Below are 15,601 nucleotides of genomic sequence, written 5' to 3'. Positions count from 1 at the left end.
TAATACAGATCCTGATATACTTTTCTTTTTTTTTGAAACAAGAGATTCTAATATACTTTACAAAAGGAAAAAGTGTTATCATATGTGGAGGAAACTAAGACTAGAATTTTCTGCATGCAAAAAAGTAATAATGAAGATAATAAAATAAGACTGACTAGAATTTTCTTCTATGGTATTTAATCTGCCAAATCTCAACTTCATTTCCTCTGTCATATTCTCTCATATATTGAGGAATTTGTGACATGTCAATGCACTTGGCCACAAAGCAAGGCCTTGAACAATCTTCATTTCCAGGAAAATCTGCAACCAAACAATTCTAAACATAAAATCCGGAAGGATAATTATCTATGGTAAAATTTATGAACACACAAAAAAAATTCTGACCTCCTTCATCTTGCAGATAACTTCGGAAATGCGAATAACCATTTGCAACGACATTGAGATCGTCAAGACTGAAGTTGTAGCGCTTTTCCAATGCCAAGTACAGCACCTGATAAGCAAAGTGATTCCTATCAATGATCTTAATCTTACTATGTATTTGCAAACGTTACTATGGACCATTTCAATGCTTTTCTATGTACCTTTTCTGATCCCATAGACATTAATTGCTCTACAGTACTAAAAAATGCATCTGTCAGGTCATCACTGTATATTACGTCCGCAGCTACAAGTAAGGCAGCTTCCAAAGCTTCTTCAACTTCTGAGGAGGTCCAAATATGCCTAAGAAATCCATCAAATGAACCAGCTCATGTTTCCCAAATTAACAATGTTAAGAAATACTCTTAAGACTTAAGAATGAACGAACTAAAGACCAGGAGATGATTTTGAGAGAACTTTAGAAAAGCAGTTCAGTAGGTTGTAAAAAGTTACAACCCAAATGAGTGAACATTTATTTATAGAGCTGAGTTAATACAAGGAAAATTACCCTTAAGCTAATAACAAGAGTAATTAAAAGAAAGATTAACACAACTAATTAAAAGCTGTTACAACAACTTCTAAACTGATTACATTCAGACAAGGATCACAGTTGAGAGTTTGTTATTCAGTTACTGCTATCATCCCCCTCAAGCGAAAAGGAGTTGGAGACACTTTGAGCTTGGATTTGAGATACTGAAAATGATCAATAATTAAAAGAAAGATTAACACAACTAATTAAAAGCTGTTACAACAGCTTCTAAACTGATTACATTCAGACAAGGATCACAGTTGAGCGTTTGTTATTCAATTACTGCTATCATCCCCCTCAAGCGAAAAGGAGTTGGAGACACTTTGAGCTTGGATTTGAGATACTGAAAATGATCAATGGGCAGAGGCTTCGTCAAAATATCTGCAATCTGATCAACTGAGGGAACATAACGAACATCAAGTGTTTTGGATAAAATCTGATCTCTAACAAAGTGAAGATCTATCTCGATGTGTTTAGACCGAGCATGGAAAACTAGGTTTGCTGCAAATGCAGCAGTACTTTGATTGTCAACCCATATCACTGGAGGTGCAGCTAGTGTAACATGCAGCTCAGAAAGCAATGAGACAAGCCACTTGATATCTTCAGAAGCATTTGCTAATGCTCTGAATTCACTTTCAGTACTTGACCTTGCTACCACTTGTTGCTTCTTTGCAGACCAAGAGACCAGATTTTCACTCATGAAGATTGCATATCCACCAGTAGACCTTCTATCATCCATACAACTGGTCCAGTCAGCATCAGAATAGCCATGTAATGACATAATTGCAGCTGGTCTAAGAAGTATCCCATCAAAAATAGTACCTTTTAAATACCTCAGTAACCTTTTGCAAGCTTCCCAGTGGACATCAGTAGGAGCATGGATGAACTGACTTAGCTTATTAATGATAAAAGCTACTTCAGGCCGTGTAAGAGTGAGATATTGAAGTGCTCCCAAAGTACTTCGGCATAGAGAAACATCAGCAAAAGGAACTCCTTCCTTGAGAGAAAGTTTGTGAGCTGAACTTGTTGGACTAGCTGCTGCTTTGGCACCTTCCATGTGAAGCTTGACCAAAAGATCAGTGATGTATTTTTTCTGAGATAAGTACATGCCTGCAAAAGTTCTGCATATTTCAACAAGAAAGTAATGTACTGAGCCCATATTTTTAAGAGAAAAGGATTTATTGAGATCAACAATAAGCTTGGAGATAAGAGCAGTATTTGGTCTAGTGATGAGTATATCGTCCACATATACCAAAAGAACAACCAGCTGATGTCCTGACCCAAAAACAAATAGTGAGTTATCTGATTTCGAAGCAACAAAGCCCCACTGAAATAAGGCTTGTTTCAACTTTTCATTCCAAGCTCGGGGCACCTGTTTCAAACCATAGATAGCTTTGTTCAACTTACAAACAAAATTAAGCTTTTTTGGAACAATAAAGCCTTGTGGCTGCTGCATGTAAACTGTTTCACTCGAGTGGCCATTGAGAAAGGCATTCGACACATCTAGTTACTTGACATCCCAATTAGACGAGACAACAAGAGAAAGAACAACATGAACTGTTGCTGGCTTAACAACCGGACTACAGGTCTCTTGATAGTCAATTCCAGGTGTTTGGAGATAGCCCTTTGCTACTAATCGAGATTTGAACTTATCCAAGGTGCCATCCGATTTGAGCTTCACACGAAAAACTCATTTATTGCCAACAAGGTTCATGTCCAAATGGTAGGGAACAAGGGTCCACGTACCCGTCTTTTGAAGAGCACCAAATTCGTGTTTCATAGATTGATACCACTGGGGATTTTCCAAAGCTCGTTTAGTTGAAGTAGGCTCTCTTGGAAGCAAGGACTCGGGTAAGGGATGTTTGGTTGCCGAGTAAGCCTTGGGCTTGTAAGTTCCATGTTGAGACCGAGTGGCCATAGCATGAGTCCTAGGAGCCTCTGAAGGAGCTAAAGAAGCATCTGAAACAACAGTTGATTGCACAGGAGCATGAGCTGACATATTTGAGACAGCTGTTGATTGCACATGAGTATAAGTTGGCACAGTTGAAACAACTGTTGAAGGAACAACATTAGCTGTTGTAGCAAGAGTTGGCACACGTGAAAAACAGGAGCTGTTGTATTTGTGGGCAAGGTAGGAGAATTAGTGACACTTGAAGCAGGTTGTGGCAACAGAGGAAGCTCGTGGAACAGCAGCAGTTGAAGAGGGGACATGAAGAGTAGCATTATTAGAGGTTGTATGCCAAGGTACAGTGGTAAAAGTAGCAAAAGGAAACGACACATTAGATGAGTTTTGTACCTGATTTGTTGATGAATGGTGTAAGGCAGGAAATTGTGTTTCATGAAACACCACATTTCTTGCAATATAAATTCTTCCAGCCTTGCTTTGACAAAGATATCCCTTGTGCTGCATGGAGTAGCCAAGAAAAATACATTGCTCAGTACGAAAATTGAGCTTGTGAGTTTGATAAGGCCTTAAGTGTGGATAACAAGCACACCCAAAGGTCTTGAGAAATGTATAATCTGGTACTTTCTGAAAGAGGCATTCATAAGGAGACACATCTTGTAAAATAGGTGTAGGTAGCCTATTTATGGAGATCACAGCAGCTTGAAACGCATACCACCAGTAGGAAAGGGCCAAACCCGACTATGCTAGCATAGTGAGACTAGTTTCTGTAATGTGCCTGTGTTTCTTCTTAGCCTGTCCATTTTGCTCATGCGTGTGGGGACAGGGATGTTGAAATGTTATACCTTGAACAATCAAAAATCGAGCAAAAGGCCTGTACTCTCCTCCCCAATCAGCTTGAACACCTTATATAGGTAAGCAAAAGGCCTGTACTCTCTATCAGCCCTTTAAATTTCATAAAAACATCTAGAGCTTGAGACTTTAAAGTTGGTGGAAAAATCTATGTATAGCGACTGAAATTATCAAGAAAGTGGACATAATACTTAAAGGCATCAATAGAGGAAACATGAGTTGGTCCCCACAAGTCTGTATGAATAAGTTCAAGGGGTTGTGTGACTTTAGTTGTAGAGACAGGGAATGGAAGTTTGTGAATCTTTCCACTTTGACATGCTTCACAAAATTGTAGATTTTTAAATGTGCCTGAATGTGGAATTGTAGAAAAAAAAAAATTCATTGTACTAGGGACTAGGTGCCCAAGTTTCGAATGCCATGTATTGATATCTTGAAAAGTAGTAGAAAAACAAATTGGAGATGAAGAATCACAAGAATTCAAACTAGTGCTCTCTTTATTGGAATCATCCAAATCAGTACAAGAGTTTGTTGTCATTTTAGTGACAGTATTACAAGTACAAGAAGAAAAACAAGGCTGAGTTGTGGCAAGATTGCAGTGAAGAGTAGTCTCTAAATTAGTAGCAGCATCTCCAAGTAGATAAAGACCTCCTTTAGTCTTCCCATTGAGTTGAACATTCCCCGTTTGTTTGCCCTTAACAAAGCAGCAATTTTTATGAAATTCCACAAAAACATCATTATCCTTAGTTAGTTTGGACACACTAACCAGCTTCTTGGTAATGCGTTACCAATGTGAGAAATATGAACCTTCTTACCATTTCCCACTGCAAGGGTCTCCGAACCAGTGTAAGGGGCTGCACAATCCACATTTTCCATGCCAAAAACCACATGGTTTGTAGCACCGGAGTCGGCATACCAGGCATTATCATCTCCAAAGTCACGAACAGAAGTGGTAACATGTGCTTGTGGATCATAATCAAACTCTTGTTCACAGAGATAGGCCCTGGGTTGAGGATGTCCAACTTTAGGAGTAATAAAGGTTTTGTCAAACCTATAGTGGCACACGGCAACAGAGTGTCCAGTTTTGAGACACACTTGACAATACAAATGATTGGTGGGCGGTACACTGCAAAGCGCACCACGCTCATAACTTTTGGGACCAAAATCAGGAGGATAATTGCAGCCAGAACCTCCATAGGACCTATAGTTGCCATTGGTGTAGTTTCTTTGAGGAGCCAAAGAAAGATTGGCAGACATCTTCATAGAGAGATCCCCAATTGTCTGATGCCTTTCAAGACGAGTCTCATGAGACATCAATAGAGCTTGAACAACCTCCAAAGATAGAGAATCACTTCGAGATGTAATGCCCGAGACCACGGGGTCAAATTCAGGGCCAAGACCATTGAGGATGTGCATTACAGTATCATCATCAGCCATTGTACATCCAGCTACAAAGAGACTATCACATAGAATCTTAACTTTATCAACATACTCAGAGATAGAAAGATTACCTTTCTGTATGTGAGAAAGCTGCCCCTTGATTCGGAGAAGTCTTGCCTTCGATTGACTGGAAAAACGCTGCTCAAGAGCACGCCACACTGAATAGGAAGTGGTGAAAGTAGCAATGGAGGCAAGAACACCATCGTACATAGATGAGCGAAGCCAAGAAAGCATAAGTTGATCCTTTCTTCTCCCGCTGGTATACTCAGGATTTGTGGAACCATTAACAAGATTCTGAATGGGATGAACATCACTGAAGAGAAGATCATCAAGACCATGACCAATGACCGTGGGTATGACCTGTGACTTCCATGAGAGAAAATTTAAGCAATCTAATTTGACAGTAAGAGAAGAATTGAGAGAGTTTGAGAATGGGTTCCAAGAACCTAGAACATTGAAAGATGAATTGGTAGAAGTTGGAGCAGGAGGATTTTGTTGTAGAGAAGAGGTATTCCCAGTAGCAGGCACGTCGGAACCAGTGGTTGAAGACTCCATGGATGACCTTAGTCAGTGGCTCTGGATACCATGAACGAACAAAAGAACAAAGATGATTTTGAGAGAACTTTAGAAAAGCAGCTCAGTAGGATGTAAACAGTTACAACCCATATGAGTGAACATTTATTTATATAGCTGAGTTAATACAAGGAAAATTACCCTTAAGCTAATTACTAGAGTAATTAAAAGAAAGATTAACACAACTAATTAAAAGTTGTTACAACAGCTTCTAAACTGATTACATTCAGACAAGGATCAGTTGAGAGTTTGTTATTCAGTTACTGCTATCAAAGAACAATGTGAACCTAAGTTCTAATTTCTAAACAAAAATAACAATAAAGATATGTTAGCATATTATAAAACATTTATAAAAAGAATGAATCTCAGTATCATTACATCATCAGGAAATTAAGCTCTAATATGGTATTGTTAACTCACATCTACAGGGAAGGGGAAAAAAGAAGATGTGTTACCGATTACAATTTGGCGATTCTTTGAGGCTTATTCTAGGAGGCCAGGAATTCATCCAATTAAGTTCGCGAACATGAATGGTAGCTCGACAGTTAATTAGTTCAGAATTAAGGTCGACATTCTTAGCACAGTTGTTGAGGATCTCTTCACCATGGTCTGTCACCAACCACAGAAAATAACATTTTACTGTAAGTTAACTCTGTGAAATAAATTAAGAAATCCTCCCCTGAAAACGCAATCATTTGATAAAATCACAATTGAATTCTTGTATTCTATAAGGTTTACTGATTTTTGACAAATTATTTCCAAACAGCCAAATACACCATTAGGAAAAAACAAGAAATAGAGGAGCAAAGCTACTCTACCTGTTAAAAACACAGTTTTAGCAACGTGTGCAAGTAATATACCCGCCAACCCTGATAAAGAAATAAAATAAAATCTAGTCATTTTAAGACAAAGATGTTTCTACTAATTGAATTTATTCGTTCTTAGTGTAAGATTTGCATTATATACATGATTCTATTATCTATAACAAGAATAGAATGTATGAACTTTCCACATACCAGTGCCAGCACCAAGTTCTAATGAAACAACTCCCTCAAATTCAGACGATGTAAACATCTTATGCAATAAAAAATCAGACAACAACAGTTCTGCTTTCCACACCTGGAGGGAGAAATGAAGTTATAACAAATATGTATATACATACATACATATATATATATATATATATAAATGAACAGAAAACAACATAAAAGCATTAGAGGAAACCAAAACTTACTTGCAAACCCACATTTAGAATTGAAGATGTGATATTATGCTGGATAACCACACGAAAAAATTGTTTTGATGATTCTGTATAGTGAAAAGCATTGCAGTGGAACAGTTATGTTTAGCCAGAATGCAGACCCCAAATTAAATCCATACAAATACTAACAGTTTGAACCTGAAGATCTAAAATTAAGGCCCAAACTTAAATAGAAAAACCATGATTCATAATTACAAGCTAAACCCACTTCGTAGGAAGAACCATAAAAAAAAAGAAATACGAAAGGTAAAGAAAGTATTGAAAAGAGAAGACTCACTGCTGCGTCTAGTAAGAACAAGATCACCATCCTCATCCAGCAGAATCGATTTATGCGTTGAATCTGCTTCGACTTCTATCTAGTGCAAACATATATACATATATATATATATATATATAACTGAGAATAATGTATTAATGATAGAGAGCTCAGGAGGAATTGAATTACCAGGAGGAACAGAGGAGAAGAAGTAGGAATAGTGGGAGCCGGAGTGACCAGGTGGGCAACCCAAGTGGACCTCGCTCATCACATGATCTTGGAGCTCTTCTGCTGATGTAGATGGTAATGGCAGTGAAGAAGATACAGGTCTTTCTTCCATTGAAACTGAAGTTTGGGTAGGACTAGTGACGAAAACCCAGGTCGACTTCACTGATTCTCTTTCGAGATTTTCCCCGGTTAGCCCACCTATTCTCGGTTATGCTATCTACGACAATAAGTACATGTACGATGTGATGTGTCGTTTCTTTATTTTTAAATTCTCTGATTTTATCCTCCACACAAATGTTGTCTCAATTTTTTTTTCTTTTGAAAATGGAATGTTGTCTCGAATTGGGCGACTTAATTTTTGATAGTATATTTTCACTAAATGAAGATTGCACCAAATGAACTGTATATAAAAATTATCAGTTTATATAATGATATGCCGCCTTTTGGAATCAACGACACGTCGTTTAAAAACAATTTTATTTATATATTTATTTATTTTGCTCCAACGTCGTGATCTTTTGAAAAATCTCATGTTTAAAAGTTCATTTCATCAATATATTGTTTGTCCCTTCAAGTACTCAAATCACGTTTTTTTAAAATGTTGTGTTTTTCTAGACGTCGTTTGTTTATTTATTTAACAACATATCGTCCAGTAATGAATACGATCAGTAAAATAACACGTTTTTATGTGACCAAAAGATGTAATGTCTTTTTGTAGTTCACAAGTTTGCAGCCTCTGAGAAGATGATGAAAAATTCTCATCCTTCTTCGTCGTTTATAGATTATTTTAATAGGAGAGAAAGAGGAATCAAAATCCAACCATATATCTATCGACAATAATCAACTTTGGAGACATACAGCCACGAATTAGAACCTGAACTAGCTTAGGGTGGACACACATGGCTGGCCTTACTCAGCATTTCTGGCTCTAACATCCTCGCTCAGGAAGGCCCTTCAACGCATGACCAAAGGCTTGGGCAGGAGAGAAGATACTCTGCCTGGTGACATGGCCAACCCAGATGATACTATTGGGTATTTGAAATTGAAATTAATTCTAGACATGGTATGGATCCTCTGTTGCTTATACAAACTAAATGCCCGAAATAGCATATAAATAAAACAGCAGAAAAAAGAAAAAAGGTCTGATGATAACGAGTCACTAACACCTCAAGCTGAAGGAACAGCACTAGAATGGCTGATAGATTCACGCCAATCATACTGTCTTGCTCCATCTTTGTCCACAATCTTGATCAAGAAGTTTGGCGGTGCCACAACCAGCCTAGATCGAATCTCCATAATGCATTTATCGACCAAATTAATCGCTTCTTCTAATGACATGCCACTGTGATAATGTCTATCCATCATGGAGAGTGAAAAATAGGATCCATAACCAAATGCTCCCTTCTCAACCTTGTGTAGTGTGGCAATGTAGTCGATGTAGTAGAGCGATGGGCCTGTCTCCTTATCATATCCAGCTAAAAGGATGTTGACGGAGTAAGGATTCTGAAAAATAAACAAATAAATAATTACAAGACGGTTAAACAAGGACCAATCTACGAGATGATTATAAGCATGGAGATGCAGCTGGATGATACTAATTTGCACACAATACTTCCATCTTGTTATCGAAGCTAGATGTCGAGACGTAGATTCTATGACACATTAGACCACAGTCAAATAAAAAGATCCTTGAATCTGAATTTCAGGATTCAGATTCAACTGTTCACGAAACTTCAATATTCTCAAAACTCTAAATCAATTGATCGCACAGAAACTAGCTTAAAATGTTTACAACTAAATTCAAAAGTATCAAATATTACTACTGACCAGAAGCACAAAAGTCAAATGGGAGTAAGACAGCAAAAGGAATAGGAAACAAGAAAATGCTAGAAACTATTCAGCAAATGTTAAGTCGTTCTAATTTCATATGTTTTTTTTACTACAATCAACTTTTTTTTTTTTTTTGTATTCTGCGGTCTTTTCAATAATAGAATAAAACAATATTGAGAATGTCAGAATCGACCAAACTTAAAATAGCCATAGGCACCAAAGCCAATTTAAAAACACATGAAGGGAGGACCTAGTATCACATATAGATATAGTATGTAGTCACTACAGCAGCATAAATTGGTAACTTGTTGTTCCGATACATAGGCAACATCCATTCAAAGCTCGTTAGATAAAGGAATTGAAAAATAATTATAGCTAACAATTAAAATAACAAAAGCTTATCATTGCCCATAAAAAGAACATAGGAAACCAGAAACTACAAGAAGTTTCCTTACTGTTTGTTATATTTCCAATGCCGTGATGTTTTAGAATACACTCTAGTTCTTTAAAATTTCTCACAATCTACAAAAACATTATAAAGTGAGATAAGGAGTTTCAATCAACCAATTTAGATAGGCTGTAGGCACCTAAACTAATGTTCAGATCAAAGAAAATACAGGGGGCTAGTAGTCACATATAGTACCCGGTCCTATAAGCACCATAACCTGTCAATCTGACTTTTCAGACTTCAACATGAACTGCATACCATAGAAACCCACAAGAAGGACCATATACAAACATCTTGGTGATTTACCCTAATCCCCTTGGAAATTAATCCACAAGAAGGGCCATATAGAAACGGATTTTTAGTTTTAACCACTCCTTAAAAACTGATTCACTTCCTACCACATTGATACGTATCATATGAAATTCCAAAACACATCTTTAATAAATTAAAGCAAACAAAACCCTAGAATGTCCATCTGCTTAAACCCATTTCAAAAAGTTAACAATCATTTGGTTTTAACTTCCACATTGGTACATTTAAATCAAATCCCAACACTCATATTCAATAAACCAAAGAAAACCCTAGACTATCCATCTACTTAAACCCATTACGAAAAACTAAGAATTTTAGTGGAACATAATCGCCATATAAAAATAAAGTTTACAACAATTGAAAAGAAAAACTAATCAAATACCTTTCGCAAAGCGGTGGCGAGCTCGCCCCGAGTAAAGTTAGCGGCGGCGGCAGTGGTTAATGGAATACCATTACGGAACTGGTACAAAGCCACATTCTTCTGTATGTACTCGGTAAATTGAACCCTATTTTACCGCCCAAAAAAATAAAATAAGCACTAATTTTTATACAAACAATTATGTTGAAAAATCAAATTGAGGAAGATTTCATCAAAGAACCTGTCACCAGACTCGCCGCTAGCGGCAATGAGCTTGTGAGAGTCGAGGACCATGATCTTGTCCTCGTTTGATTTGTGAACCAGAATGCTGTTCACCGCCGATGTGTCCGCCACCACCACGGCGAACCCGTTCCCAACAAGTCCGAATACGCACTCCATCTTCGTCTTCCTTGATCTGTTAAGATTGCAATTCTCTCCGGTCTGGGAGTGTTTATCAGCGACTTGAGGAGCAAGTTCGAATCTTTATGCAATGAGAACGTGAAAAGGCCAAATTACCCAACTCACTTTCTTATTTACTTTTTATTTTATTACATTGCAATGCTTATTAACAAAATCAATGAATTGGCAACTATATATTAAAAAAAATTATCATCTAATATTGTCAAAACAAATTATCATCTTATATTGTCAAAAAAAAAAAAATCATCTTATAAGAGTTCGACCCTTTATTTTCATGCTAAAACTCCCTAGATGAATTTGTACAAAAACAAAGTTAGTGTGAATTTGAACAAATTTGGAATTAGAAGTGTAGACTTGTAATAATGAGTAATTGGAATTTTAAAAATCAGATTTGGAGCTAAATCCAACAATTATATTTATAAGGGTAGTACATTAAGAAAAGATATTCTTCAGGACTAGAAAGTGTAACACTCTCACTTATTTTAGTTAAAAACATTACGTTTTTAAACTATATCATACTTATTTTCAGCAGAAGTCTGTATTTTTTTTTTTAAGAAATCTTATTTTACATTATTTACATTAAACATAAAGTATTTCTCTCAAACATATTAAGGGTCCGTTTGGTAAAATTTTTGTTTTTAAATTTTTTAAACATAAAAATAGAAATATTATTTTATTTTTGTTTTTTTATTTTTAAAAAATAAAAATATGTTTGGTAACCATTTTTGTTTTTTGTTTTTAAAAACAAAAAATAATAAACGTGTTTGATAACTTTTATTTTTATTTTTTGTTTAACAATGTGATGTGTTAATTTGAAGAAGAGAAGGAAAAAATGAAAACTGTTTAAAAAAAAAATTGAAAGTAAAAAATTTCTATTTTCAAAATTTAATAAATTTTGTTTAAAATTTAAAAAAATAAAAAATAAAAATAGAGTTACCAAACACTATTTTATGTTTAATTGTCAAATTTTTAATTAATTAAATAAAAAACTGTTTTTTTAATGGTTACCAAAAAGCACCTAAATAACTCAATTTGTTTTCAAAACATAACTTCACATTTTATTACAAACATACACACTAATAAACTGAAATAACCCACAAAAGTTTGATATATTCATATAACAAATCAGGGTCAAAACCATACTTCAGTTCTCCTTTGTCATTCACTCATTTCATTCTCAACATGCAACACAAGATAACTGTGAGCCTAAAACTCAGTTTGCAAAGTAATGCATGTAATGCTAATGATTACCCAATGTCAATGAACATACATAACTTCTTTTTAAATTTTGGGCTCCTTAATATTGTGCAACACTATTTGATTAAATCAATGCCTGCAGGGCTTGTTATACATATAATATAAAATTCCATGAGTTCTCCTACGGCTTGCCATCACCACAGTAGGGCGTATTAAAAACATTATTTCATCGTTGCCCCGTCAGGCTCAAGAGTTAAGGCGGTCACACACTGTGGTGTCAATACATATAACAATAACTCATATGGAGGAGAAATAGAAATGGGAACATGGCAAACAATATAATCGGTTCACTAAAACCTAGCCAAAATTATTGGGCTGCCACTATGAACCTAACTATAGGCCTCCGTTTACACTTACTTATATTCTCATTTGCCTTTTCAAAACAGTGGTACTGAACTTAGACTACTTATTACAACTTACTTTTATGTTACATAAAACTTGCCAAGGCATCACATAATTAATCATCATAATATCATGCATGGTCTTATATCATATAATAATTCACCATATCATTATTATGTCATGCATACAAATTTATGATGAAGTGTCAATGTATGTTAATACCACTTACTCACAACATATTCATATAATGCATACTTTCATATAACATATAATTATTGTGTTGCAGTTGAGTACTTTACTTACCTTGTGTCCAAAATATATTTGACCATGTAACAAGTGGTGTCCTAAGTGTTGATGTGTTTATCCTGACAATGGCATGAATTTCACATCATAATGATGATAGTAAGGTATTGAACAATCATTTAAAAATATTCATAAAACATCATATCCAAATCATGCCTAAAATGTCTTAAATCACTTAGATCGAGTGTTAGATTTATCTTAGACACTTGGAGAAATTTTGACATAGCTTCCCCTTAATTTTAGCTATCCCCAAATATCAAAATCAATCAGTAATCAACATCAAATAATCTGCCATAACCACATATCCCAGATACTAATATAATTCATCACAAAGTTATCATATACCGCTTTTGATAAAATTATAATGTCCAAGACCATACCTAAATTAAATGAGTCTCCACATCTATTCAAACATTTATAAACATATCTTCCCTCCTATAAACTCAATCAAATAACCAAAAATCAGTTTGTACTTCAAGAACCACAAAATTTCACTTATCGAGCAACTTTTTGGCGAAAATAATATCTTATAGCTTTTCTAAACCTTAAACCACTTGGAAACCACCAAGAAATTTCAGTAAAGTGTTTTGCTAGACCAGAGATGTGTCAGGCTAGACCAGAGGTGTGCTAGAGGAGTGCTTTGCCAATACCGACCAGAGGTGTGCTTTGCCGACGAGAGGTGCTTGCCTATGTCCTCAGTAACAGCTTCAACCCGAATCATTCTCAACTGCCGCGAGAATCTCTATGATATCCTAGAATAATAGCTATATTATTGTAATTTAAATTCATTTATATTTTATTAATTAAAGTCTGTTGGAAGAACCAATGACCCGATCAAAGGAATATATCTGATGTACGATCCATGAGCCTATAAATAGATGGCTCATGGCATCATTTGGAGGGATTTTATCTTTTTAGACTGAGAAAAACTCTCTAGTTTTGAAACTTTGGGATTGTTACTTAGGGCATTTTTTGAGAGCTTAGAGAGATAAAGCTTGTATTCTCTAGAGAGAGAAACTCAGTATTTTTCTACTTACACTTAAGAAACTCAGTTGGCTCAAGTTCATCTAATCTTAAGTGTAGGATCTATATATCACAACTCCAAGTGGATTAGGCCATTACCAATAAATTGAGGCTGAACCACTATAAAATTATGAGTGTCGTATTTTATCTTGAAGGTTTATTGTAGTTTTGACGTCTACTCGTCGTTGGCCAAAATCGTGGTCAACAACTTGGATCTCCTTAGAATCTCTTCAAGCCAGCCAAGAAATGTTTTTGGTTTTCTTTTCTCTCTGTTTTTCAGAGTCTTGGTCGTGGGAAGTTGATGACAATCATTTATTTTCAATGATTTGGCCTTATTGTATCAAAATTTGACACCTTTCACCTTATCATTTCACTTTTTGACTTATGAAAACCTTATCACTTCAATAATTTTGACTTAATCATCTGTTAGGCCTATTCTCCTTATGTTTGAAACACTCACACCAAACCTTAGGTCCATATAAGTTCATACCCAATAGTTATGCTTACCAGATTGAGCGTAGCGCACTCATGTTAAGCTCGTTTTGACTTTGCATCAACACCACTGATTATGTATATCTCCCATCAAGACTTGATCTAATGGTTCTAAAACCATTTTTACTTCATCAATGAGACCTTAATCATACCTCAATTATATGTGGTAAATCCACTAATACTCAATTTTACACCAAAATACTAGTAATCGACATTGTACTATTTTTCACCGCTTAACATCTTTTGCCCTCTATATCTCACTTTTCTCACTTGATTTCACGCCTTGTCCATATATTTCATAATTTCTTATATCTTGAGCACATAAAACACCCATAAAAGACAACTCAAATGCCATAAGGTTAATAATATTGAACATACACATAGACATCATATACACAACTTTTGTACTTATACATGAAAACACTTATAAGAATATGCATATGCTCAAATTATACATATTGTATAATATTTAATGCAATGCAATCATGTGATTATTGGCTATATTATATCAAAATAATGTGGGTGCTACAGCATAGACCTCAAACCGCATAAACTGCACCGTAAAAATACGGTACAGTGTAGTTCAATGTGAGCAGTTTATATCTATTGTCAAATAATTTAACAATTAAATATTATAATTAATAAAAATTCATAATAAATCTCACAACTAAAGATTGTTTAGCAAAACAATAAATATACAACAAACTAATAAACTTTAAGCAAAACAATAAAAAAAATAACAAACTAATAACAAATAAAAAATGTGATATAAAAGTAAAGATTTTAATTAAGGAATAACATCATTATGTTGAAATAGAATATGTGTTAGCATCCTATAAAACATAATAATTTTTCTAGATATTGTGTATATTATACTACATAAATATATATGCATTAAGTTTAAATGTAGTAAAATTGAAAAATATATATATATACTGATGTGGTGCGGCGCGGTTTGAATCGCATTTATAAAATTTAAAACCACAAATCGCACCACACCGCACAGTTTGGCAAAAATACAAATTGCAACTGCACCGCAAAGTAAGGGTGCACATATGGACCCGAAAATCTGAAGGACCCACCCGACCGAGTATTTTTTTTTATCAATTTTTTAGTTTTAGATTAAAAATAAAAAACAAATAGTTTTAAAATTAATTTTTTTCTAATTAGTAAGTTTCTTAATTCTTTTAATATAAAACTTTAATTAATGGTAAAATATCGATCACTTAAAAGTTTACAAAAATAAATAAACCAAATTGTAAAAAAAATAATTAAAAGTCTAATTTTGCATGAAAAAATATAAAAAAAAAATAGGCCAACCAATCGAACTTGACCCCACCCGAGACCATTTCGGTCGGGT

At 35.0% G+C, this 15,601-nt stretch overlaps 2 protein-coding genes across 7 annotated transcripts; both read right to left on the bottom strand.

The window, feature by feature from the left end:
* On the bottom strand, positions 1–7,830 carry LOC133795924 (retrovirus-related Pol polyprotein from transposon RE1). 6 transcript variants are annotated; one of them, XM_062233400.1, is made up of 9 exons: positions 7,418–7,815; positions 7,250–7,324; positions 6,946–7,019; positions 6,728–6,830; positions 6,530–6,580; positions 6,167–6,320; positions 582–720; positions 385–490; positions 1–300 (listed from the first exon to the last, which is right to left on the bottom strand). In XM_062233400.1, exons 1-9 carry the CDS (start codon positions 7,566–7,568, stop codon positions 155–157), a joined length of 999 nt encoding a protein of 332 aa, XP_062089384.1. In that variant the 5' UTR covers positions 7,569–7,815; the 3' UTR covers positions 1–154. The 6 variants fall into 6 exon arrangements, with proteins under 6 accessions (XP_062089384.1, XP_062089381.1, XP_062089385.1 ...); XM_062233401.1 differs by lacking the exons at positions 1–300; positions 385–490; positions 582–720 and adding exons at positions 1,499–1,674; positions 1,769–2,067 and having other exon boundaries at positions 7,418–7,825; XM_062233397.1 differs by lacking the exons at positions 1–300; positions 385–490; positions 582–720 and adding an exon at positions 831–2,067 and having other exon boundaries at positions 7,418–7,830.
* Positions 7,831–8,201: 371 nt separating this feature from the next.
* Positions 8,202–10,926, bottom strand: LOC133795922 (proteasome subunit beta type-2-B-like). Its single transcript, XM_062233394.1, has 3 exons — positions 10,646–10,926; positions 10,429–10,552; positions 8,202–8,959 (listed from the first exon to the last, which is right to left on the bottom strand). Exons 1-3 carry the CDS (start codon positions 10,801–10,803, stop codon positions 8,624–8,626), a joined length of 618 nt encoding a protein of 205 aa, XP_062089378.1. The 5' UTR covers positions 10,804–10,926; the 3' UTR covers positions 8,202–8,623.
* Between the last annotated feature and the right edge of the window lie 4,675 nt (positions 10,927–15,601).

This window comes from Humulus lupulus, chromosome 8, assembly GCF_963169125.1.
Source record: "Humulus lupulus chromosome 8, drHumLupu1.1, whole genome shotgun sequence".
Classification (NCBI taxonomy): Eukaryota; Viridiplantae; Streptophyta; class Magnoliopsida; order Rosales; family Cannabaceae; genus Humulus; species Humulus lupulus.
Note: the sequence above shows the minus strand (reverse complement) of the source record. Positions and strands in the feature narration are given on the sequence as shown.

Bases quoted from the DNA above. Each gene is read 5' to 3' on its own strand.
- LOC133795924 (XM_062233397.1), bottom strand. From the start codon at position 7,568: ATGGAAGAAAGACCTGTATCTTCTTCACTGCCATTACCATCTACATCA. The intron at 7,325-7,417 runs GTAATTCAATTC...TGCACTAGATAG, and splicing joins CTTCTCCTCTGTTCCTCCTG to AAGTCGAAGCAGATTCAACG. The intron at 6,831-6,945 runs GTAAGTTTTGGT...TTCTCCCTCCAG, and splicing joins TTCTAAATGTGGGTTTGCAA to GTGTGGAAAGCAGAACTGTT.
- LOC133795922 (XM_062233394.1), bottom strand. From the start codon at position 10,803: ATGGAGTGCGTATTCGGACTTGTTGGGAACGGGTTCGCCGTGGTGGTG. The intron at 10,553-10,645 runs GTTCTTTGATGA...GCGGTAAAATAG, and splicing joins AGCGGCGAGTCTGGTGACAG to GGTTCAATTTACCGAGTACA. The intron at 8,960-10,428 runs GTATTTGATTAG...TTTATTTTTCAG, and splicing joins TCGCCACCGCTTTGCGAAAG to AATCCTTACTCCGTCAACAT.